General features: G+C 42.5%; 2 protein-coding genes across 3 annotated transcripts in view; both read left to right on the top strand.

The window, feature by feature from the left end:
• The window catches only part of LOC108658547 (uncharacterized), an 81,752-nt gene that overhangs the window by 34,673 nt on the left and 22,607 nt on the right, over positions 1 to 24,472 (top strand). The gene's annotated exons all lie outside the window — the stretch shown is intronic.
• Positions 10,229 to 14,760, top strand: kek1 (leucine-rich repeat, immunoglobulin-like domain-containing kekkon 1 protein). The gene has a single exon (XM_030388353.2). The coding sequence runs from the start codon at positions 11,507 to 11,509 to the stop codon at positions 14,219 to 14,221; it is 2,715 nt and encodes a 904-aa protein (XP_030244213.1). The 5' UTR covers positions 10,229 to 11,506; the 3' UTR covers positions 14,222 to 14,760.

Consider the following 24,472-nt stretch of genomic DNA (forward strand, 5'->3'; position numbering starts at 1 on the left):
AATCTTACATCAATTGAATTGTGGCCTTTCACCATTTGGTTTTCCGATATTATTTAAAGTCGGCTTCGCGTTCTGCTCGAGTGGCATTTGGATTTGGATTTGGAGTTGATTCGCCCAGCCTAGCCCAAAGCGGAAATGGCCAATTGGAGCGTAAAAGAAAATAGTAAAAAAAAGCTAAAATAAAAATAATAATAATATCATACATAATTACTTCACATTTGAAAGACAGACGTCGCGACAACTGGGCTTGCTTCTATGAAAGGCTTCGGTTGCCAACAGCAGCGACAACAGCTAAAGCAACAAACGAGCAGGAGACGGGCAGAGGCGAGCAGAGGGAGCGAGAGAGAGAGGTAGAACCACGCATCTAATGAGTGGCGCAGTTTAATTAAAAGTTCCCGCAATTGTTTCTAATGTGAGTCGTTAAAGCGTTAAACTGCGGCGTGTAAATCACAGAAGCGGGCACCGCCTCATAGGTGAGTCTTGGATACATAAACAGCCATAAGATAGATACTTAGATACTTAACTATATATGTATCTATGGCTGTAGCTGTAGCTGTAGCTGTAGCTGTCGCTGTATCTGTGGCTATGTGGCCACTTCCGTTTGCTAAACACGTAGCCATAAAGGCCACCACACACACACACACTCGCACGCACACACATTCAGTTACACGTGGTGAACTTATGTGTTTAGCAGTTAGAGCAGATTGAAGCTGAAGTCAAGGCTGGCAGCGGGTTGGATAGGGCTGGAATGGGCTGGGATGGGGTGGAGTGGCCTGAGAACGTTATCGGGCAAAGATTTAGCAGTCCGACACGTGAAAACGTGGCAAGCTTATGGCCAAGTTTTGTGCTCTGGGGTTAGGGGTTTTTCCTTTCCTTTCTTTTTTTTTTTTTTTTTTTTGTTGCAGCTACTTTGCCAGCCTATTGCCTCTTAATGCTAATGAAAAATATTTCCAACTGTGCGCGGATTAGGCGGCAGCTGCGTTTATTACCAGACAAGTGTTGAAGTCAAAGCCCACAAGAAAAAAAAAAATCAACAACAAAATGGGAAGCTGGCATAAAACTGAAGCGCCGGCCCCTTTTACGAGGGCGAGAGGCGACGTTTAATATTTAGTTGAAGATTTAACGCCCCGGCCGCAGCAACTATGATAAGCCTCATCGCTGCCTGAATTACATAATGAGTTGCCAGCCAGCCATCGAGTCGAGGGAGTCCTCTAGAAATTATGGCCAGCGACGTGGGTCCTCGACTGCTGCTGTACATTTTAATTAACAGGAAGAGGAAGAGCAGAGAGTGGAGAGTGGAGAGTGGAAAGAGGCGAGGAGCTGTGGCGATTCCTGAGTGCTAGGCACACACATGGACATATATCAATAAATTCTATAAATAACAAGAAGAAGAAAACGAGAAAAAAGAAATTATGTTTGAATGCGTTGCAAATTAAATTCTTATGCATTGCGCAGGGCAACGCCCCAGGGGCACTTGTTCCGACCCAAAAAAGTTAGAGATAGACAGAGAGAGTGAGAGAGAGACAGAAAGAGGAGAGACAGAGAGAGAGATTTATTTTTGGCAATTGAAATTTAAATGAAACTACGTGCGCCCGTAAACATCAAATGTTCAAATGGGCAAAAGGTAAAAACCAGAGAGCTGAACACGAAATCGCCAGCAAGACGGACGCTTTGGGCCGCCGATGGGCAAGTGGTGGGCGAGAGGGGGGCGCATGCCCTGAGGAGTAGCACAACTCATTCATGCAGAAATCCATTGACATTTAATAGCCCCGGCACAGAGAGACCTCTAAATACTTTTGGCATGCCCAGGGGCAAATGCAGGGCTGGCCGGGGCAGGTTTCAGCTGTTTCCCCTGCGACAAGACCCTATTCCCAGTGCCCGCCCCGAGTCCCCCACTCCCTGCGCCCTGCTCGGCTCTGTGGCCAGCCAAAGTCTAGTTAAACCTGAATTTTGGTATCTGTATCTTTTGGTCGAGTGTGAGTCTCGTTTGGTGTTGTTCGTGTTGTTGCTCCAAGTATTCGCTCTCAGCTGCATTTCGGACAGGATGTGCCCGACACAGGTGTACATGTCCATGTCGCCGTCGCCGTCTCCGCCGCCGTCGCCGTCGCCGTCACCGTCGTTGTCTCTCCACTGTCGGACAGGCTACATTGGAAGTTACTTAAACGAAACGAAACGATGCCCGAAAGCAAGTTACGCATAAATCATAGGAAATTAAAGGCCCGACTGGGCACCTGGTCTGGGGATCTGCGACTTCCGCTTGAAATGGAATCAATTAAAAACCAGAAAATCGCATGTTACATTTCCACTGTGCAATCGCATTGTCCACAACTATTTTCAGCTATTTTATTCCTTTTATTTCGAATTTGAAAAGGAATTTCGGGGCTGCAATGTGAATATTCATTTATATGTCAAGGGATTTCTTTCAGCTAAGTCCTAATGAAGGTAGTGCAGATATTGTAGATGACTCTAACAGCCAGTTAAGAATATGCTTTTGTAAGTTTACCCAATATTTAATAGATATTATTCTTATACATATATTTATATAAATAATTTTCAACAGACTAACATATTGCATAACTCAGTTATGAATATGACTTAATATATTTTTCTGATAATTTATACAGAGTCGTTATAGCCGGATTCTACTATACATTTAACACATATATTTATTATCTGAGATGCAGCTGTATATATTTATGTGCCTTTACTTTAATGTTTTTCTACGCTAATTTATAAATTAATATTCATAGAGTCACTAGCTCAACTCTCCCACGCCCACACTCGACCTATCTGTACGTCCACCCCACAGAGAAGTGCCATCAATATTTTCGCTAACCATGTTGACACATATCACAACTAATGTCAATTAATTTGTGCATTATGTTTGAGCCATATTAGCTTAGAACTGTTTAGCCTATTGACCCATTAACTTTGTCTCCATTCCTGCCATTCGCATGCAGAGGTCATTTTGCAGACGCCGCTGGCGTCGGCTGCGGTCGCCTCAAATCAAAGACAGCGCGTGGGAGTCGATGTGGATGTGGATGTGGATGTCGATGTCTGTCTGGCGTTGTCCTCTTTGGAGCCGCATGCAATCAACTGATTAGACAAACAATTAATTTCGCCAACTTGCGTATGACGCCCACGGGCCGAAAACTGTAAACCACTTAAACTCGAATTGATTGAAAAGCTTAAAAGCACAGCTCCGTTGGCGACGCGCAGCAAGGCCGACAATTTGACATAAATCTAAACAAAACAAGCCAAAGTCAAGCAGAGGCGAGGTGGGTGTGGTGTGGCAGGGGGCGGAGGACGACTGTTCAGTTGAAGCACGCCCGCTGACCCGTGCTGTTATTGTTGCTGGTGTTTTGGTCCTGTAGACGGCCGCAGGACGACTTCATTAATCAAGGCCGCAAACAAGCGTCGTCTAGTGCACGGAGCACGGAGCACGGAACAGCAGAACTGTGGAGCCGTCCGGGCACAGAGAAGGGCATTACGATGACAACGCAACCGAAATGCATTGTGGACGGGGCAGGAAAATCGGATGCGGGACACAATCGCAGCACGCACAAGCAGAGGCAGAGACAGAGGCAGCAGTAGGAGCAGGAGCAGGAGCAGGAGCAGGAGCAGAGGCAGCAACACAGCGATACACATACATAAACATAAATAATTAGCATGATTCTTTAAAGGGCAATTACCTAATTTAGACGCTTTGAATAATTGCCCCAAAACTGGAGGCAAAAGCCATGGGCCACGACAACGGCAGCGGCGACAGCGGCGTCGGCTGCCAAATCAGTTTTAATGCAAACGGAGCGAACCGAAACAAAGGCCAGCTAAGAGACCAGACAACAGACCAGACAACAACAACAACAACAACAACAACGATAGCAACAGCAACAACAGCCACAACAAGAACCAGACACAGTAACAAATGCAGTAAGCGGCTTAATGCTCAAATGAAGATAAAGCGCTTTCTGCTTCTGATTCTACTTTTACCTCGTCTTCTGCTTCTGCAGCCATTGCTGCTATTTCCACTGACTGCTGCAACGGCTGAGAGACATTTAAATCTCAACAGTTAGAAAATAATTAGAGCGTTTAGTGCCCCGAACGTCAAGCCCACAGACACAGAGCCAAAGACGAGCTGGAATATATTTTCGATTGTGGCCCCGGCTACCTTTGCCCGCCCCATGACTTAAATACCTTTTTCAGTAGCTCAGTCGAATGCTCGCTCGCAAAAAGAAAAATAAATACTAATACTAATACTAATACTAACCTTATAACTAACCTTATAACTCCATGACTATTTTTGAACGCAAATTGATTCTACGCATAAATACGCGTCTAACAAGGCATTCCGCTCGAAAATCGGATGAAAAGTCCACAAGATATGAACTACCAAAGTCAGAGGCTTGACTTTTAGTATTTTTTCGGTATTTTTGGGTATATTTCGGTGTCTTGTGCATTCGTCCGAAACCTTATGACTCCATGACTATTTTTGAACGCAAATTGATTCTACGCATAAATACGCGTCTAACAAGGCATTCCGCTCGAAAATCGGATGAAAAGTCCACAAGATATGAGCCACCAAAGTCAGAGGCTTGACTTTTAGTATTTTTTCGGTATTTTTGGGTATATTTCGGTGTCTTGTGCATTCGTCCGAAACCTTATGACTCCATGACTATTTTTGAATGCAAATTGATTCTACGCATAAATACGCGTCTAACAAGGCATTAAGCTCGAAAAACGGATGAAAAGTCCACAAGATATGAACTACCAAAGTCAGAGGCTTGACTTTTAGTATTTTTTCGGTATTTTTGGGTATATTTCGGTGTCTTGTGCATTCGTCCGAAACCTTATGACTCCATGACTATTTTGGAACGCAAATTGATTCTACGCATAAATACGCGTCTAACAAGGCATTCCGCTCGAAAATCGGATGAAAAGTCCACAAGATATGAACTACCAAAGTCAGAGGCTTGACTTTTAGTATTTTTTTCGGTATTTTTGGGTATATTTCGGTGTCTTGTGCATTCGTCCGAAACCTTATGACTCCATGACTATTTTTGAATGCAAATTGATTCTACGCATAAATACGCGTCTAACAAGGCATTCCGCTCGAAAGTCGGATGAAAAGTCCACAAGATATGAACTACCAAAGTCAGAGGCTTGACTTTTAGTATTTTTCCGGTATTTTTGGGTATATTTCGGTGTCTTGTGCATTCGGCCGAAACCTTATATCATTCAATGCCAATTACCCAAGTGGAATATATTTACGATTGTGGCTACCTTTGCCCGCCCCATGACTTAAATACCTTTTTCAGTAGCTCAGTCGAATGCTCGCTCGAGTCGAACAATGCTTCAGTCGGAGCTCATTTGACAGGTGATAGCAGGTAATTTGTAACAACATTCTCTATCGGTAATAACTGATGATAAATATCAGTTAATATTCACACATATTTCAATGCCTATTCAATTGTGATTCAAAGCCACAGTTTGGTCAACACTAATTGTCATCCAGCACACGCAAGTTGGGCGCTGAGCGTCGCTGCAGTGTTTCGCTTTCATACAAATCCGGGGGGAGATAGCGTTTACATATATATGTTTGAATGAATGTGTATGTGTAGGAGCAGACGTCCGACCCAATGACCGACCCAAAGGACACGCAGCGGCGGCTCCAAAGTGAACCCTTGACACTGAACTGGACGGGGCTTGAATCGGATGGGCCTGCGGGAGGTTGAAGGGGGATTGGCAGGGGCAGCGGCTGCGGCGGCGGCTGCACAGCTTGAAGTTAAATAAATTAAGGGCAATTAGGCGGAGCATTACGAGCACAAAGGTCAAAGGCAGTTGGAGCAGCTGAGCATCCTGCCCGCTGCTCAATTGCTCCCCAGCCTCCGGTTCTCCAGGGGCTTCAGGTGATTTTTGCCTATCTGAAAATGATGTTGGCAAATATTTATTTTGCCTCATGCAGCGACTATGATTTTATGCTGCTTCTTCTTGTTCGTTTCTGCTTTCCATTCCTTTACTTTTTTTTGTTTTTGCATTAATTACGAGATGTTGCACCGTAGGTTTTACAGTTGGTGGCGCTGCCGCTGCCGCTGCGGAAGTTGTTCAAATCGCCAAGATTAGCGGCGAGTGCAGAAAGCGTGGCATAAAAGCACTTTGGCCAATTAACTGCGGCTAATTGTTGCGTACAGAGAGCGAAATATTGTAGCTAAATGTGAAAGTCAACAAATCGTACAAGAGTACAAACTCTGCAGCAGCAGTGGCAGCCAAATCAACATCTTGCCACATGTGTGGCCATGTGGGAGACAGAGAGAAGTGGCATGAGAAGCCGCCTGTGACAGCAAACCAAAAAGAAAAGAAACGAAAAAAAATAAATAAAAACAGCAACATTCAAAGCAAAGCGATCATAAAGCACTCACAGCGATTTCTCAGCCAACTTCCGCTGCGGAACGATTTGCAAGCAATCGAGTTCTACTTTCGCTCAGCCAAGCGAATTTATCATTTTTGAAAAGCAACGAATAAAACAAAACAGAAATAAATGATTATCATACCTAACATGGAATTTAAGCGATTCCCCAATGCTGATGAGGCATTTCGTTACATGAGAAACAAGAGAGAGAGAGAGATCAGCGCACCGAACACGAAATACGCTAAGGTGAATGTCTTTGACGGATGTGATAGGGGAAATGAGGTTCAAAGGGGGAACGAGAAACTTAAATTATTTCGCTACTTAGAGTCTCTACAATTGGGATAATAATGATGTTTCAACTATTGAATTATAATCGACTTATAAAATTTTTTTTATATATAACGCTTGTATAACAGCTACATATAACTTTTAACACTATATATACCAAAAGTAACATTTCAACATTTAAATATTAGCAAAATTTATCTAAATTATATTCGAATAAACATTTCGAACTGCCCTCGCACAGCTGTTTCACAGCTCTTACAAATAAATTGTTCGATTATTGTGCAATTGCTACAAAGTCAGCAATGCTTAAGCTTGAGCTGCAAGGCTAAACATCTAAAAATAATTTATATATGTATATATATAAACATACATACATACATCAACATCAAAAGTAGTTTAAAATCAAATCAAAACAAAATTTCATTCATTTTCAGCACATTTCAATTGGTTTTATATATAAAGAAAAAAAAAACAGTAATAAACGCAACTCATTTAGAAAATGTGCTAAAGACAAAGCGTGGCTCTACGCTTGGCTGACTCGATACCGAAGCAGAGGAAGCCAAAGATAGAAGATAGAAGATACGAGGTAGAAGCGGAAGAGGAGCATAACACTAATGTAACTGTGAAGAATAACACGGCCAGCGAAGATTTCACTTTTCGGCAATCATAACTGACCTTAATCAAAGTGACTTATGTTGGCAGTGCTAGAGTTAGACCCTATAAGAGATACGCTAATGCATCTAAATATTTTGATGGAATGTTTAAGTATCTATGCAATTTATAGAGTTGTAGCTAGCTAAAGTGTTGAATGTGTCTATAACTGTGCAGAATTGAAGTAAGATAAAGAAATGCTGATGTGAAATGTTTTTATAATTATGCTGAAGTAAGATAAAATACATAAATATATACAAGGCATGTATCCAAAGCTATGTGCGATTAGATACACGGATACCTAAACTAAATATATGATTTACTATATGGAATAAATCTATGCATACCTATATAGATGCACATGCATTCCCAAAGGTATCTGCGAGATACATCTGTCGCAAGTATCTACAGCTACAGCAGCAGTCTGTCTGTACGTATGTTTGTATCTGCTGGATGTATCTTTTAGCTCAGCAGCAACTAGAGAATGCGTAGCTGGTTAAGTTCGTTCTATTTCTTTTATTTACGATTATTGTTGAGCAAACACGTTTGCTGCAAAGGCAGACAAAAAAGAAAAACCTTCTCATGCTGCAAGTGAAGCTGACGCCGCTGCCGACTCGCAATCGCAGTCAGTGTCACAGTATCTGTATCTTCAAGATGCGACCTGAAAATTTCATTCATATGCAATAAACTGAGAGAATCCGGGACCGGCTGGGGCGGGGGCACCGCGCTCTGTCAGCTACACAGCGCGTTTCCTGTCTGGGCAACATCATGAGATATCATGTGCCCCATACACAATGCAACAGCAGCAGCAGCAGCAGCGGCAGCGGCAGCAGCTGTTGCAACAACAACAACAACTACCTGCCACAAAGTGGCCCGCAGGTGAAGTAACTTATACGCCGCCTGCAGATAATTAGCTTAACGCTCACATGGCTGTCCCGCAGTACCTGCCTCACAGTCGCCCCCCTATTGCCCGCCCTCTCCGCAGACCCAGCTCCATCTCCATCTCATCTCCATCTTAATCTCGGTTCCAGTTTCGGTCTGTGTCTCAGGGTCCGCAATCGCAGTGTGTGGGTCTCAGCTCTTGTTGTCATCATCATTAAATGCCGAGACAGTCTGTATCTGTATCTGTGGCTGTAGCTGTAGCCGTAGCCGTAGCCGTAGATGTATCTTTTCTTTTTGCTGTTTTTTTATATATTTTATATATATTTTTTTTAGTTTCTTTGCTTTTTGTTGTACTTTTTTTTTAGAGGGTATTAAAATGTGATCATGCCATGTGTTGCACGCTAAGCAGATGTTGTTGACTTGAAATTTATATATATATATACATATATTCTGAATCAAGATCTGAAGTTTGCTCAGCATAGAGATATTACACTACATATTTATTTTATTTTAAATCATTTTTTTATTATTGATTATTTTTCATGCTATAAATATAACATATTTAACAGACTTAAGCATTGCTTTTCAATAGAAGTAAACTTTATTTATTTTATTGAACTACTTATAAGTATAAGTATATTAAGTATATTAAGTAAGTATAATATTTGATATTTGTATCAATTATTAATTTATGAAATGTTGAATGATAACAAAGCCACCCTGGCATATAAGTATACATACATATATACATACAATCATACATACACATACATACGTACATGAACACCTCAAAGTCGAAATTCTCTCAGAGTATCCACACTTCGTTTAGACTAAGAAACTCTGCCTCTCCCTCTCTCACACCCATCGATCTCTCTCTCTCGCTCTCTCTCTCTCACCTCTTCTTCTCTTGCTGTTGCTGGAAATCTAACAGCTTTTATTATTCTTTTCCTTTGTTCTGCAGAAGCAGCCAAGGCGATCATTATTCCACATAGAATTGTGCACTCACATACACACACACAAATACATTGTATATACATATGTAACTATAGACACGCATACATCAATATCAGCTCAGTAAGCTGATCTTGAGTATACCCCGTAGTCCCGCCCATATTTCAGCAAATTGTGAAATTCTGCACACGTTGCACACAATGAATGCATCGATTCATTCATTGCTCGAGTCGCGACTGAGTCGACGGATGTGACTCATTCGGCTAAAATACAAATTACGTCTCAAAGACAAACTCGAAATGCCCAAAGAGAGGCCCCTTCAAGTGCCCCGCCCTGTACGTTCCCCCCTCCAGACAAGAACATTTCTCGTGTTTATTTACTTTATTTGGTTCTGTTGTGCTTCACGGCTGAGTAGGTCGCGCCGGGTCAAAGCATTCATTCGTATTCGAATGTTTGTGTGTATGTATGTATGTATATTCCGGCAGATCATTCAGTTCGTTCGTTAGGGAAGCCAACATCTGAAGCGGTGAGAAAACAAACTTAATTGCATTCAATAGAGATGAGGATCAACTAATGAACACATTCATATTTGGCATTTGATTGCTTACTGCAGCTTTTAGGCATTATACTAATTAACTTGACTGCTATTTTGCTCATTATTACTTTTTGCATTATCATAAATAATTTGTTATCTAAATAAGAATCCACATTATAAGAACTATCTTATCTCAATTTAAACTCACTCACTCAACATGCTGTCAGTCGCATGTTGCCCAGCACGCACGTTGCGAATCGGTTAAAGCAACATTGGTTGAGCGCTTAGCGGCAAAAGCTAGGTAGAGAGTGTGAGAGCGGTCACACGACTGCCCGACGCAGCACTCCTCAGCGTATGACCAACCCCCTTCGTTCAAAAACAACGAACAAGCACGAGAGCCAAGCAAGGCAAAGTCAACCGTACACACGAAGCGGCGGGCCGAACACGAGTGGCACACAACGATGCCGAGGAAACGAGTGTTGTTTTTGTTACTTGTGTTCTTTGTGTCGCTCGATGGCTTTGGCTTTGGGCTTTCGCTTTTGCCAGTGCAGTGCAGCAGTTCGGCGCTCAGTTCAAGTCGATGATTGCTGCCGAGCGGTTGGGTTTTCAGTCCGTCATATGTAGCGCGCGTTGCCGTCGCTTAGAGCCGTCAGAGCAACTTCGTTCGCTTCGAAATCGTTACAAGTGTGAACCCAAATGAAATTTGAATTGAATGCCATAATATAGTTGGCAATGATCATTAGCAAGTGCAATGTGAGTGGGCAGCAAAATGTAACAGTTGCCTATGAAAATCAATGAGCAGCTGAATAAAACTCATCACGCGCACCTCGCACACGCACACACACACACACACACACACATTCACCCACACACACGCAATCTTCAATCAGCTTCGTGTACTGCTCGTGACTCGTGCCGCGACCGTGTGTGCGTGTGTGTGTGGTCCTCTTGCTGTGCGGCTATGTGTTGTTGTGTGTGCTTGTGTTGAACGCAGGGCTCGAGTCCAGCTCGTTCCACAATTCCTGTCGTTCTTCTAACGCTGCTCTGATTGCAGGCCACGAGGCCGAAACGTAACGAAAACGAAAACGAAAACGCGATGAAAATTAAAGCTTTGCGTGGCAAAAATCGCTAACCAAAAAAGCAACAAAGCAAAAAAGAAATAATGAAATAACATAACGGTAAAAAAAAGAGGAAATTCACACACACATATAACAACCCCAACAAGTGAACACAAAGGAAATTGTGGCCGGACAGTGTTGCGTAAAAGTAAAAATTTCGCTTTTATTTTTTTGGTCCCAAGCTCTGGCAAAATAACGAAAAAAAAAAAAAAACAAATAGAAACAACAACAAAAGAAAATACAAGAAAAGTATATAAAAAACGATTATCATCTGGTCCTAGCGAGCGGCGTCGCTTCTATAAATAACGTTGCGCCAGGCGCCGCTAATTACGCCAAAACATGAAAATAAAAAGCAAAAGGAACAACAGCAGCAACAACAACGAGGGAAACTCGGCAATTAATCAATTTTCCGCTTGACCAATATATAATAAATTCATTCGAGCTGAATCCGCACGGAAGTTTGCACTATTATCATAATTAAAAACAAAAAACAAAAAATAGAGCAACAGAAGGAGCACGAAAAGCTGAGGGAGGAGCAGGAGGAGGAGAATCGGGAGGTTAGCATATCAGAGGAAAGCCAGTGTGGCATGGCCTAGAGGATACCATCATATCACCCACACCAACACACCACATATCCACACACAAACACACTCATTCAGCATATCCTAGAGAACCATGGAGCTGCACTGGAGGCAGCTGTTGCTGCTGCAGCTATTTCTGCTGCAACTGCCCCGATCTCTGCTGGCGAATCGCTATAGTTCCGGCAAACTCTACGCAAATGGAGGCAGCTCCAGTTCCAGTTCGGGGCCCAGTTCCGGTTCCAGTTCCAGCTACAAATCGTCACAGCAACAGAACGAAGTATACTCCATAGCGGACAGCCAGCCCATGACAGACGATGGCTATGTGGCGCCCTCGTTGGCCCCCTATCCGTATCCGGCCAGCGAGTTGGACAATCCGGTGCAGCACCTGAGCAGCTGCCAGACGGTGTGCGCCTGCAAGTGGAAGGGCGGCAAGCAGACGGTGGAGTGCATCGACAGGCAGCTCATCCAGATACCCGATCACATTGATCCCAGCACCCAGGTGCTGGACATGTCCGGCAACAAGCTGCAGACGCTATCCAACGAGCAGTTCGTGCGCTCCAATCTGCTCAATCTGCAGAAGCTCTATCTGCGCCACTGCAAGATCGGCGAGATCGAGCGCGAGACCTTCAAGGGGCTGACCAATCTGGTGGAGCTCGACTTGTCGCACAATCTGCTGGTGACGGTGCCCAGCCTGGCCCTGAGCCACATCTCCTCGCTGCGCGACCTGACGCTCGCCTCCAATCACATACACAAGATCGAGGCGCAGGCCTTCGGCAGCACGCCCTCGCTCCACAAGCTGGATCTCTCGCACTGCGACATCCAGACGATATCGGCACAGGCCTTCAGCGGGCTGCAGGGGCTCACGCTGCTGCGCCTGAACGGGAACAAGCTGAGCGAGCTGCTGCCCAAGACCATCGAGACGCTGAGCCGGCTGCACGGCATCGAGCTGCACGACAATCCCTGGCTGTGCGACTGCCGGCTGCGAGACGCCAAGTTGTGGCTGATGCAGCGCAACATACCGTATCCGGTGGCGCCGGTGTGCGCGGGCGGACCCGAGCGGATCATCGACCGCAGCTTTGCCGAGCTGCATGTGGACGACTTTGCCTGCCGCCCCGAAATGCTGCCCATCTCCCACTACGTGGAGACGGCCATGGGCGAGAACGCCTCCATCACGTGCCGCGCACGCGCCGTGCCCGCGGCCAGCATCCACTGGTATTGGAATGGCCGGCAGCTGGCCAACAATAGCGCCTTCAGCGCCTATCAGCGTGTCCACATGTTCGAGCAGCTGGAGGGCGGCTTCGAGAAGCGCTCGCGCCTGGTGTTGACCAACGCCCAGGAAACCGACTCCAGTGAGTTCTACTGCGTGGCCGAGAATCGCGCCGGGAGCGCCGAGGCCAACTTCACGCTTCATGTCAGCATGCGAGCCGCGGGCATGGCCTCCCTGGGCAGTGGCCAAATTGTGGGCCTCAGTGCCGCCCTCGTGGCGCTGATTGTGTTCGCGCTGGCGGCCATCATGTGCCTGCTGCTGCGGGTGAAGCGGCAGCCGTATGTGGACAGCAAGACGCCCAACCACATGGAGGTCATCACGTCGGTGAATCACCAGAACTCCATCACCAACAAGACGCAGCCGGCAACGGGCAATGGCAGCATCGGCGGCGTTGTCATCGCTAACGGGGCTGTGGCTAATTGCATCGATGGCGGATTAGCGGGCGTGGCCCCGGGCACGCTGGAGCGCAAGGGCAACAGCAGCAGCGCGGCGTCAACGGGCGGAGGGGTGGGCGGAGCTGGCTGTAGGCGTGCCAGTGGATCGCCGCACGAGCAGCGCAATGCAAATCCTGTCCAGAAGCCGCCGCGACTCACCGACCTGCCCTACTCGACGCAGGGCTACGACAATGCGGGCAGCGTGCTCTCCACCGCCTCCTGCTTCATCTCGCCCAGCGGCTCCACCGGGCATGGCAACAATCCGGATCTAATCAATGATACGAAACGCTTTGGCAGCGACGAGTTCTGCGACCTCAAGCTGCCCGCCATGGAGCTGACGAGCGGAGGCGGCGGCGGCGGCGGCAGTGGGGAATACAGTCGGGCCAATGGCTGCGACTCGCTGTATCCGTCTGGGCTGTGGGAGCATGCGGCGGTAGCAGCAGCTGGGGCCAGCTCGGCGGATGATCTGTTCATGAAGCGCTACACGGACAAGACGCCCATCATCGACTCCAGCCAGCTGTACGATCTGCACGAGCGGAGCGCGGCCAGCGACTACTTCAGCAAGACGTTCCCGCGCTCCCACTGCAATGCGACGCTGCAGCAGAGTGGCGGATGCAGTGCAGCAGCAGGAACCGGCGCCTCGACCACCTCGACGGCCACAACGAATTTGTCGAGCGGCTCCTCCGGCTACCCCAACGACTATGGGCTGCCCCTGGTGCCGGGCGCCGAGCATCAGCACAATCATCAGCTGCAGATGCATCCACTGCAGCAGCTGCAGCTGCAACAGCAGCTCCAGCACAGCAGCGGCAGTCCGCACTTCAGCAGTCGCACCCTGCCACGCCTACACGATGGAGGCGGCAGCAGCAGCGGCTCGGCCAGGTCATCGCCCACGCCCGCCCAGGCCATGGCTGCCCCGGCTCCAGCAAGCTCCAGTTCCTGCTCAATACTGCCCAATGGACAGCCCGTGAATGCCAAGACGATACGGGTCTGGCAGAAAGGGGGCGTGCCCGTGCTGCCGCCCGTCACAGCGCTGAAGCGGGCGCTGATCAGCAGCAGCCGCAACTCCCCGGACGAGGGCTACCAAGAGGGTTGCGGCACCGACGTCTAAGCGCCTCGACTCCACAGTCATACAGACACTGGAAACCCCGCAGAACTGACTAAACTTAAACTGAGTGCATACAGTAAACACTAACTATAGCACACCCCCTACACACACACACTCACACACACACATATTTTATATACATCCATGTGGCTCATCGACTAGCGAGAGAATCGGGCGAATTCTCGTGGCGTGAATTTGTGCAAGCGAACTGTTTGTGATAGTGTCTAACTAAAAGATATGGCGAATGAAGATAATAAACAAAGAAAATTGCGAAAGCAAAACCGAAAAAGAAACCGAAACAGAAACTGCAAAAAAAAAATCTCTGAAAAATAATACAGTATACTTCTAGTTATAAAGCGCAAAGAAAAGAAAAACTGAAAACTAAACTAATTAATATATATATCATATACCTATAGAGCTAAATATAGATATAGATATGTATGAACACCTACGACTAACTAGCGAACCCTAAGAAACTGTAAATACCAACGTCTCAACTCTCGCAAGTCCCCGCATTACGAAAAATAAGATACTAAAACTAACTGCAATAAAAGTAAAGTTAAAATCAATGTCAAAGTAAAAGTAAAAGTCAAAGTAAAGGTAAAAGTCAATGTCAATGTAAATGTCAAAAAAAAAGTAAATGAGAGAGATTACACACACACACACACAGAGACAGAGTACTTAGGAAACGTCTATGCCCATGTAAATGTAATTAAAATTTATAACTGTAAACTAACTGTAACTGTAATTCAGTAACTGTAACTGTAACTCTCTCTGTCTCACCCCCACTCTCTATCTCTATTTCTCTCTGAGTTAGTGTGTGCGTGTGTGAGAGTTTCAAATGTTGTTTCCCGAAAAGCCAACCAAAAACTGAAGAGAACTTCTCGTCCCCCACCCCCTCCTCCCTTCTGTAAAAGAATCGTAAGTTGTAGGCAGTTACGTAATGAACATATATGAAACTCTTATTCGGCTCAACAGAAATCCTTAACTGTCAGTTAAAGTTGACAAAGATAAAGAGAGCGACGAACTGCAGCAAAAAATTAAAACAAAAAGAAAAAATAAAATGAGGATAGCAAAATTGAATAAAACCGAAATGAATTCTTAATATCTGTGTGACTTCTGTATATATAGGCAAAATATTGAAAATATTGTAAGCATTCGCATGATTTGTGGGCGTGGCCAGAGCGTTAGATATATGAAGAGCGGGCAACAATAAAAATGAGAGAAAATTCATATAAAACATATAATGATGATGATCAGCACGCATAGACTTTGTAGGTAATACGTAAAAGAATTATGTACATACCAAGGTGGCGTTAACTCGACTCTCCAACTAACAATCACATTCAACAGTTAAGTTTCACAGAGCAACACTTTATTTGACAGTTATAATGCCAGACGGCGGCTTGATAGTTTCATATAATCAGCTCTTGACATTTTATTTGACAGCTTGATTTAACACTGTTCAAGGTGGATAAGACAGCTTAAACAATTCCTGATCACAAAATCTAAAACTAACATTTATATAACATCACATTTGACAGCTAGATGCTAGAAAATTGACAGCTGACTTTAATTCACTTTATATTATATCAGATTTGCCGGCTGGAATTTATAAAATATTCAGCCAACTTGTAAATTAGACAGTGATTAGAAGTCTAGACTTAACATGTGTGAAATGTCAAAGATTGCAGGATATGAAAAGTAAATTTCAAATCTTATAAAGGAATTTGACAACTAAATGAAAATTAACTTATTATATTTATTTTATTTTGTATTTTTTTTTTATAAGATTGACAGCTAGATTTTACATTAAATTGATAATTCGACATTCTTAACTTGCTGCTAACGGAACCCGTCCTATTATGATTTGTCCTGTGGTATATTTAGCACTTACTCTTAAAAGCATTTCCATCACACCTGTTACAAACCCTGAAGCTAGCAAGCATATCCATTGGAGGATATATATACCTCCACATTGAGGCCTGACGGCTAGACTTGACAGGTTGTGAATTTAATATTCACACTTGACAGCTAGCTTTTATCAGGCGTATCTCGGCATTTAATTTGTTAATGTTGTGCAAGCCACCGGATTTATTATGAAACTATATTCGCATTTAATTCAAGCCCAATGTCATCCACACCGGCTGAGATACTCAGTTGAACTTAAACTTTTAATTGACATTCTGACGGCAATCGAATTTGAGCAAGGCTAAAGCGAGATGCTGACCCACTTTTCACTTTTTGCATATTAATAGAAATAGTGTGAAAGCGAGTTGAGTCGAGTTAACGCTACCCGCACATTATGTATATTTTCCACTCCTGAAACCCCATTAAAAAAAAAAAAATGAAAATGCAAAAAAGAAAAAGATTAACTGTGAATCCGACTGCGCTTTGGCATTAAACTTAGGTAAAATTCGTATTTGCAGAAGTTAGTTAAAATATGTAAAAAGTTAAGGAATATCAAATGAAACTCGACATATTCATCAATTCATACGTAAATAATACATATGTAAATGCCCACACACACAGACAGACAAAAAGTGCTCCAAGTACACACACACACACCTACACACTCCAAAAAATATATCTATATCTGTAGGTCGTAAGCCCTAAAAGCATTCAAGCAGCAAAATAAAAACAAAGACAAAATAGAGAAAAACAGAAAAATAATAAATAAAAAAGAAACATTCAATTGAAAAGCAAAAAATAAATAAAAGAACAAGAAGAAGAAGAAGAAGCAGAAGCAGAAGAAAAACAAAAATAATATCTTTAAGGTAAACCAAAGACTTTTTTCTTTGCATCTAGTAAGCGAGGGGCAGAAACTAAACGTTGAACTTGAATGAGCGAAACGACGAACACGCAGAATAGCCTTAGCACTTAAGTAATACCTATGTATTGTATGATATAGTAAACCTATATATAACTACATATACATATATCTATAAATATAAATATAAATATTAATATAAATATAAATATAGTATATAGATGTATCTACTTAACATGTATGACAGGGCGCAGAGTTCGCTTAACAAAAGGCAAGCATTGAATGCAACTGAATGAAGAACAAAAGCAAAGGAAATATATATATATAAACAATATATATATCTACATATATATATGAATGAAAGCACACGGCGTTGTCATTACTTTTACAGCTCGACAAGGTAGGTACCCATGGGCAGCGAGGGGCGTGACCCAATTAACTCGCAGCAACAAAAAACTAAAGGAAAATAGAACTAAAATAAATGTTGTAGCAGCGGCAGCAGAAAAGACTCGGCTCCACACACAGCCAGAGACAATCGAATTCGCATGATGTTGCTGCCTCTGCCGGCGCTGCTGCTGGCGCTGCTGCTGCTGCTGATGCGCTTTTGTTGTTGGCCATTGCAGCGTGTGGCATATTAGGGCCAATCGTCTAATCGCCAATTATGCATTTAACCCAACCGCCCATACCCTCAAATTTACTCTCTCACACACACACACACAGAGAGATTACCTAGTAGCTGTATAAATCGATATGCACAATCGAGAGAGAAAGGCTAAATCTCTGACTCAACGAAGCTTAAATACTCTTTCGATGCGAGAGCAGCAATTTAGAAGCCTTTCAAAGCAACATATATTGCTCAACATATATTTACCAAGATAAATTTAATTATTCGCTTTTGATGTTTGAATTAGTTTTTAGCAATAAAAGTGAGCTTGCTTGGATAATCTGCACTTTTCTTTTTAAATGAAATGCATTTATTCTAGATTTAAGCTTCAATCAATGTGATGGATTGTTGGATGTATGGATTATCTTCTTTTATAACGAAATTGCTTTTGATAATAAAACTACAATTATATTGCTTTTTTAACTATACTATTTTTAATTAAAATATGTATATATTAATATTATCAGCGATTTTATTTTAATTCAATTTATTTTATATATAAAAAAAAGGCATTTGCATATAATCTTGTATTTATTTGAATTCTTTTTGTATAAAAATCAGTTTTGCTTGCAATTTATATTATTTTTTAATTCTTTGTTTCATCTATACATATTGATAACATATATACATATAAAGATTTCTCTTTATTTTATTAGACAAATTTAGTGCATGTCCTCTATGCCATAATCTATGCTGTTCTATTATAATTTTTATCTCTTGCATATATTTCATTAAATTTAAAAATAAGTTTGTATGAATATAGTGTAATATTTGTACTGTCCTCTATAAAATATGCTCATACATATATCATTTATTTTTACCATCTACTATTTGTTTAGCTTTAATACCTAACAAATCCTTTAGATGAGTTCATATATTACATATTATTACTAAAATTACTAATCTCTACGGCTACATTAAGTATCTTTTAATTCCTTAAATAATTATCCTCCCCATGGTATCTATCAGACCTTATACTTTGCTTAAAATATTTTTTTCTGCTTTATTTTTCTCGTCTCGCGCACAACTTGAATATAGATAAATTTAGTGCGTTAAGCAAAATGTATTATCCGCAGTGCATGAGCCGTACGCATTTATGGAAGAAACTCTGACAACGTTATATACACAACTATTAGTGTTAATTTGCTTCTTCATTGGGTTCGCCTGGTTCACGTCAACGTTTCGATACCCTCTCGAAATGTGAGCCAGGCCGAGCCCCTCATTTGCCCTCGGCTTGCTCCATTTTTCGCTTTAGTTTAGCCCACAAATTTGCAGCTACACATGTTTGACGTGCTCGTGTATGTGTGAGTGTGTACGTGTGTGTGTGTGTGTGCTGGGAAAGTTGTGGGAAGCGCGTAATAAATACGGCGGCAGGCCCCAGTACGAGATTATATCATGGCATGCATAGGTCTAACTGTCTGGCTCGTTGCCGCAGATAGAACTCCTCGCCGTGCCCCTGCCCCTGCCCCTGCCCCCTGCTCGCACTCTGGCCGCTCCCTGCTCCGCGTTACTCCGCTGTCCGCCATATCCCTCGCCTTATTGACGACGCGCAAAGTTTGCCAACTAAACAAGTTTTGTGCCTCAAATGAAATTTAGGTTGCAACTGAAGCCCAACAAAAGCCAAACAAAACAAAGCAGCAGCTATAACTACAACAACAACAACAGAAACGGCGCCAAGCGCACAAAAAAAAATTAGAACTTTTGCAGTGAAGGAAAGTGAATTTTATTTGTTCAACTTTATTACGTATACGTGCCGTTGTTCCGCCTGTGTAAATAACCAAAATGCAAAACGTGGCACCCCCACCCCTCTCTGCTCCCGTCCAACGGCTCGGCGCCTCCCCCACCCCGCCACTCGCCTGTGATCTTTCCACATCTAATGAAGACAGCGCCGGCAGGTGCTGCTCGCACTTTTATGTTCATGCATTGCGGCCTGTTTAACGACTTGGGCAATGCCTAGCATGAGGAATTTATAAAAGGAAAACAAGTTGAGACAAGAATGAGAAGAGATGAGAACGCGCGCGCACACACACACACACACACATATGCGCACATGCACGCAAAACTCTCATATGCCAAAGCTAACAGACCGTAAATATTGTTGAAAATAGCAGTTTATTTTTGGGTCTCGCTGCTCCATTCACATCATTCAATAGCGCAGGACAACAAAGGACATCCCGGGCCGCTGATGGATGTAAACAGCAGCCGAAACAGCCACAAAGCAGGCAAACAGCTGACTCCAGGTGCAAGCAGGAGCTGAGCTAAACAGTTGAAGCCTTTACCTTTTATTTCTTTTTGGCCGTACGTCAAAGCGGCCGCAAGTTAAATAAGAAGCAAACGAGCGAACAATTTGCCACTCACTGAAGCTGACTGTCAAATACACTATATGGAATTATCATAGACATGGATGGACATGAATTTGGGTCCCTCACTCTCTCTCTCTCTCTCTCGATTTAATGTCCTTCGTTGCTTAATATAGAAATGAATTTTGAATGCCTTTTTGTTACATAACATGACAAACATTTCTACGTCATAAATTTGAATACATTTGTAATCTTATTTTTTTATGGCTATTTGAGTTTTAATCTGTGCTAAAGCTTGTTTATTTATGAATATATTATTGCGAAAGGGAAATCGAGAAACGGAGAGCGAGGGAGAAAAAAGGTTAAGTATGCGTATTTTTAAGGTCTTTTCGCTTGAGGCACTTAGCTAACTAATATGCCCACAAAATTCAATTCCTTTGGCATTATTGTTCATGTCTTTCCATACATTACGGGCATGCACACACACACACATGCATAACAGCCGGCACACACGCACACTCATAAACAGAGGCTCGACAAAGAGTTGCCACACACAAACTCACATGGGAGTGTGTGTGTGCGCGCGTGTGTGTGTGTGTGTGTGTGTGTTGTCCCTTTAGCGTCTTCAGCATTTAATGGCCTCATTAATTTTCTATGCTTGGCCTTAAATTATTTTACTAGACAGAGAGTAGCTGCCTGCTGCTGCTCAGCAATTCCATTAACTTGACTGCCACTCAGGCAGACAGGCCCAGCTCAAGAGGCCCAGCCCCGCCCCCAACTCGGTGTATCTATCGCGCACGGCAATGGCAATGCTAAATGTCTCTTTGCTCGTTCGCATTAATTTACATAAACTTAATTGTTTTATTTAATCAATAAAAATAATTAAATGCCATGTGCGTAAGTAATTAAAACAAATCGCTTTTACGGCACAGCAAATTGAAATTGCATAAACATAAACCTCGGTGGCAGCCAAACGACTGCCGTTGCATGCAACAAGCATATGGCAACGGGAATGGCAACGGCAACGGCAACGGCCCATCCTGGCCCCAGCTCTATGTACCTTTGTAATTATGGCACATCAAACATTAATCAGCAGGCAAATGCGTATGCAAAATACAAAACACATATGCATAAAATCAGCGGCCAAATGATAATTTCGTTCCCAGTCACGCCGAATGCCAATAGCAACAGCAACAGCAACACGGGCCACGGCAGCTGCATCAATAATAAACAATATTTGGGGCAGCCCACAAAATCTATGGAGACCAAATTACTTTGTAGGCTCTGTCGGACGGCGAGTCGGTCGGTGGCTAAAAATTTTCAATTTTTCAGCATAATTTATGGCGCACAAAGCGTAAAAACCAAAAACCCAGCAAATCACTACGAGAAATTATGCAAAAATATTTTTCGACGGCGGTCAGCCAAAATCTAGCTGGGTATCTGTATCTGTATCTGTATTCAAACCAATATAAACAGAGAGAGAGAGAGAGAGAGAGGCATACATATATATGAAATAGGTAAAGCAATTTAAAATCCCGTACACACACACACACGTATGCCTATTGGAAGATACAAATTAAACTAATGCCACAGATAGATACATTTATATTGATCAGTAATTTAATGTAAATTATATTGTCTATTGCATGGCTCTGCCCTTTTGCGTTCGCATTTGTTATTGTATATGTTTTTGTATCAGTGTGTATGTGTGTGTGTGCGTGTGCGTGTGTGGGCACATTATGCAAATCAGTATCTGTAAAACTGTATCTGTTGCTTTTTATAGGCATTTGCTTTATTGCCATTTCATATGAAAAGCAGCAGCAACAGCAGCAAAACAAAGACTTCAATAAACCGCCCTCAAAAGTATGCTACAAAAATAACTGAATCTCTCGAATCTCGCCTCAACATTTCCATCAATGTAATAAGTAGGTACTTTTGCCATTTATATACATATATATATAGTATCATATCTGGCAATGGTACAATACTAAAATAAATAAATAAATATATATATATATATTACAAATTCCTTTTAACACTTTTTAATCTACCCGTATATATTTAAAACTCGAATGGAATTTATAAAAAAATTGTGATACGTTTTAATTCAACAAAATTATTTAAAGAATATTGTAGAAAAATGCTTTTTGATTGCAATAAAAAGGGAAATTTCATATTTTAAAAAAGTTTTTATATGAAAAAATATATTTTTTAAGTTTTGCGAAAAAAAAAACAACCATTTCAAATTTCAACAATATTTTTAAGTGTAAAAACATTTTTTAATTATTTTAATTATCTCAATTCATTTTCCTTTTTATATGAAAATTTCATATTTCAAACTATAAAAAATAAATTTTTTTTTAATATACCAAGAATTAAAGGTAAGTATTTTTTGTAATAGAAAAAATAACGAGTAACGCATTTCATATTGCATAAAAAAAAAAAATACATTGCGAAACATTTTACATTAAACAAAAATGAAGTCTTCATTAAATCCAATTTATATACACACATAAATGTTGCTTCTGATTCATATAGCTCTCAATTACTAAAAATAAATTCATTTTCGTTTTCATCCGCTTGCAATAAATGTACCAAAAATACATACAACAAAACTCCAGCTCAGCTCACGTAAATCTTTAAGCTACATTGAACGTTTCATTTTAATGTATTGATTTTATTTTGTGCTTTTAATAATTTGGCTACGAAGTAAAAGATACGAAAGTAATTCAATAGAATATCAGAATGCCAATGTGGGCGGCTGCGTTTGGCTTTAATGTCGGCCAGGCAGAGGTTGGCTTTGGCCCACAAAAGTGTGCTAGGGCAGCATTCGCAAAGCTACTGAGAAGGAACAAGTATACGCAACGTAAGCCCGGCAAAAAACATTCAGATAGCTGAAAACGATGGCTGTCTCAGGCACTTGAGGATCTCAGCGCATTCGATGTGAGCTTAGCTCATTAAAAATTCAATACAAAATACATTGCGAATGCGATGTTGTTTTTGTTGCTGCTATTACAGCTGCTGCTGCTCCTGCTGGCGCTGTTGTTGTTGCTGTTGCTGTTGTTGTTGTTGTTGTTATTGCTTTGCTTAGTCCACAATGCGTAACGTGGCACGCCTCTGCGACGATTACATTTCCATGCAAATCAAATTGGAAACCAGCACAAAAAGACATTGTTCGATAGGGGCGAAAGAAAGCCTTGACAGATAAGCCAAGATAAAGATACACAAAATTATAAAAACAATTTGCAGTCATTTGGATAGCGGCCACCCCAGCCCAAGCCCCAGCCCAAGCCCCAGTACCAGTAGCAGTCGCAGCCCACATCCAAACCCAATCCCAAACCAAAACCAAAAGCCAACAAACAACATAATAAAGATATACGCCAAAAGATATTCGAGCAGTTGGCATGTTGTTCCAATATGGATAATTAGACGCGTGCCTCTGTCAGCTGGCGTCGCATTTTCAATTGATGTGATTCGATATGATACGTTACGATGTGACGATACCCTGCAGCGATTAGGCTGGCGGCAGGGTGGGTGTGTCAGCAGAGAGGAGGCAGATGAAAAGATAGCAGACCATTTAAATCAGTCTCGTATCTTTACATAGATTATTGAACTATTGGGTGATACCAGATGATCTTTAGTCTATAATACCAAAAAACGGTCATATATTAACTCATCGCAGATATTACTATAAAAAATATATGTGTAGATATTTCTAAATATTTCTGTCTCTCTCCCTCTCCCACTCTCTCTCTCTTTCTATCTTTCTCTCTCTCTCCATTTGTCTTCCTCTATCTCTCTCATACTCTCTCTCTTTCTCTCTTTCTCCCTCTGTCTTCCTCTATCTCTCCCATTCTCTCTATATCTTTCTCTATCTCTATATCTCTCTCAATCTCTCCCTCTCTCTCTCCCTTTCTCTCTCTCTCTCGACCCCATTTAGTCACAGAGTATATTCCACTTCTCTCTTCAATTTCCACTCAACAGGGTATCTGCAAGTCGTGCACTTCCATACATTCGCCGTTTGTTTTTCTTGTTTGCCATTTATTTATTCATTAAGTTCAACGCCCGTCTTGTCAGTGCTATTAAATAATAACAACCGTGCGCTTTCGTTGCCTTTTCCTCCCTTTCCACACCTTTGTCGCCCACCTGTGAACCGAGTGAGGCAGGTAGGCAGTCGCGCTGGTGCGTGTCTGATTTGAGCTACGTGCATAAATTTATGACGTATCGATTGTTATTAATTTCAACGCCAGCCGCAACTATTTAGTCAATTTGTCAAAAAGCTCAGCACTCTTGGCCCACACACACTTAGCCAGCCAGGCGGCTCGTCATTCAGGCAGTCGGGCAGTCGGGGGTTAATAATCTATTTGTGCAATGCACAACTTTCACTTGCCGGCTATCATCTGTCACACCTCATCAACAGGGCGTGCGGTGCGTACGGCTACGTGATTGCCACCCAATCCGGCGCAATTGCTCGCCGGCAATATTGTCAATAATTATCTTCATATTTCACGAAAAAGTGT

Source organism: Drosophila navojoa, chromosome 3 (genome assembly GCF_054131105.1).
Source record: "Drosophila navojoa isolate 15081-1374.11 chromosome 3, UAZ_NAV_1.0, whole genome shotgun sequence".
Classification (NCBI taxonomy): domain Eukaryota; kingdom Metazoa; phylum Arthropoda; class Insecta; order Diptera; family Drosophilidae; genus Drosophila; species Drosophila navojoa.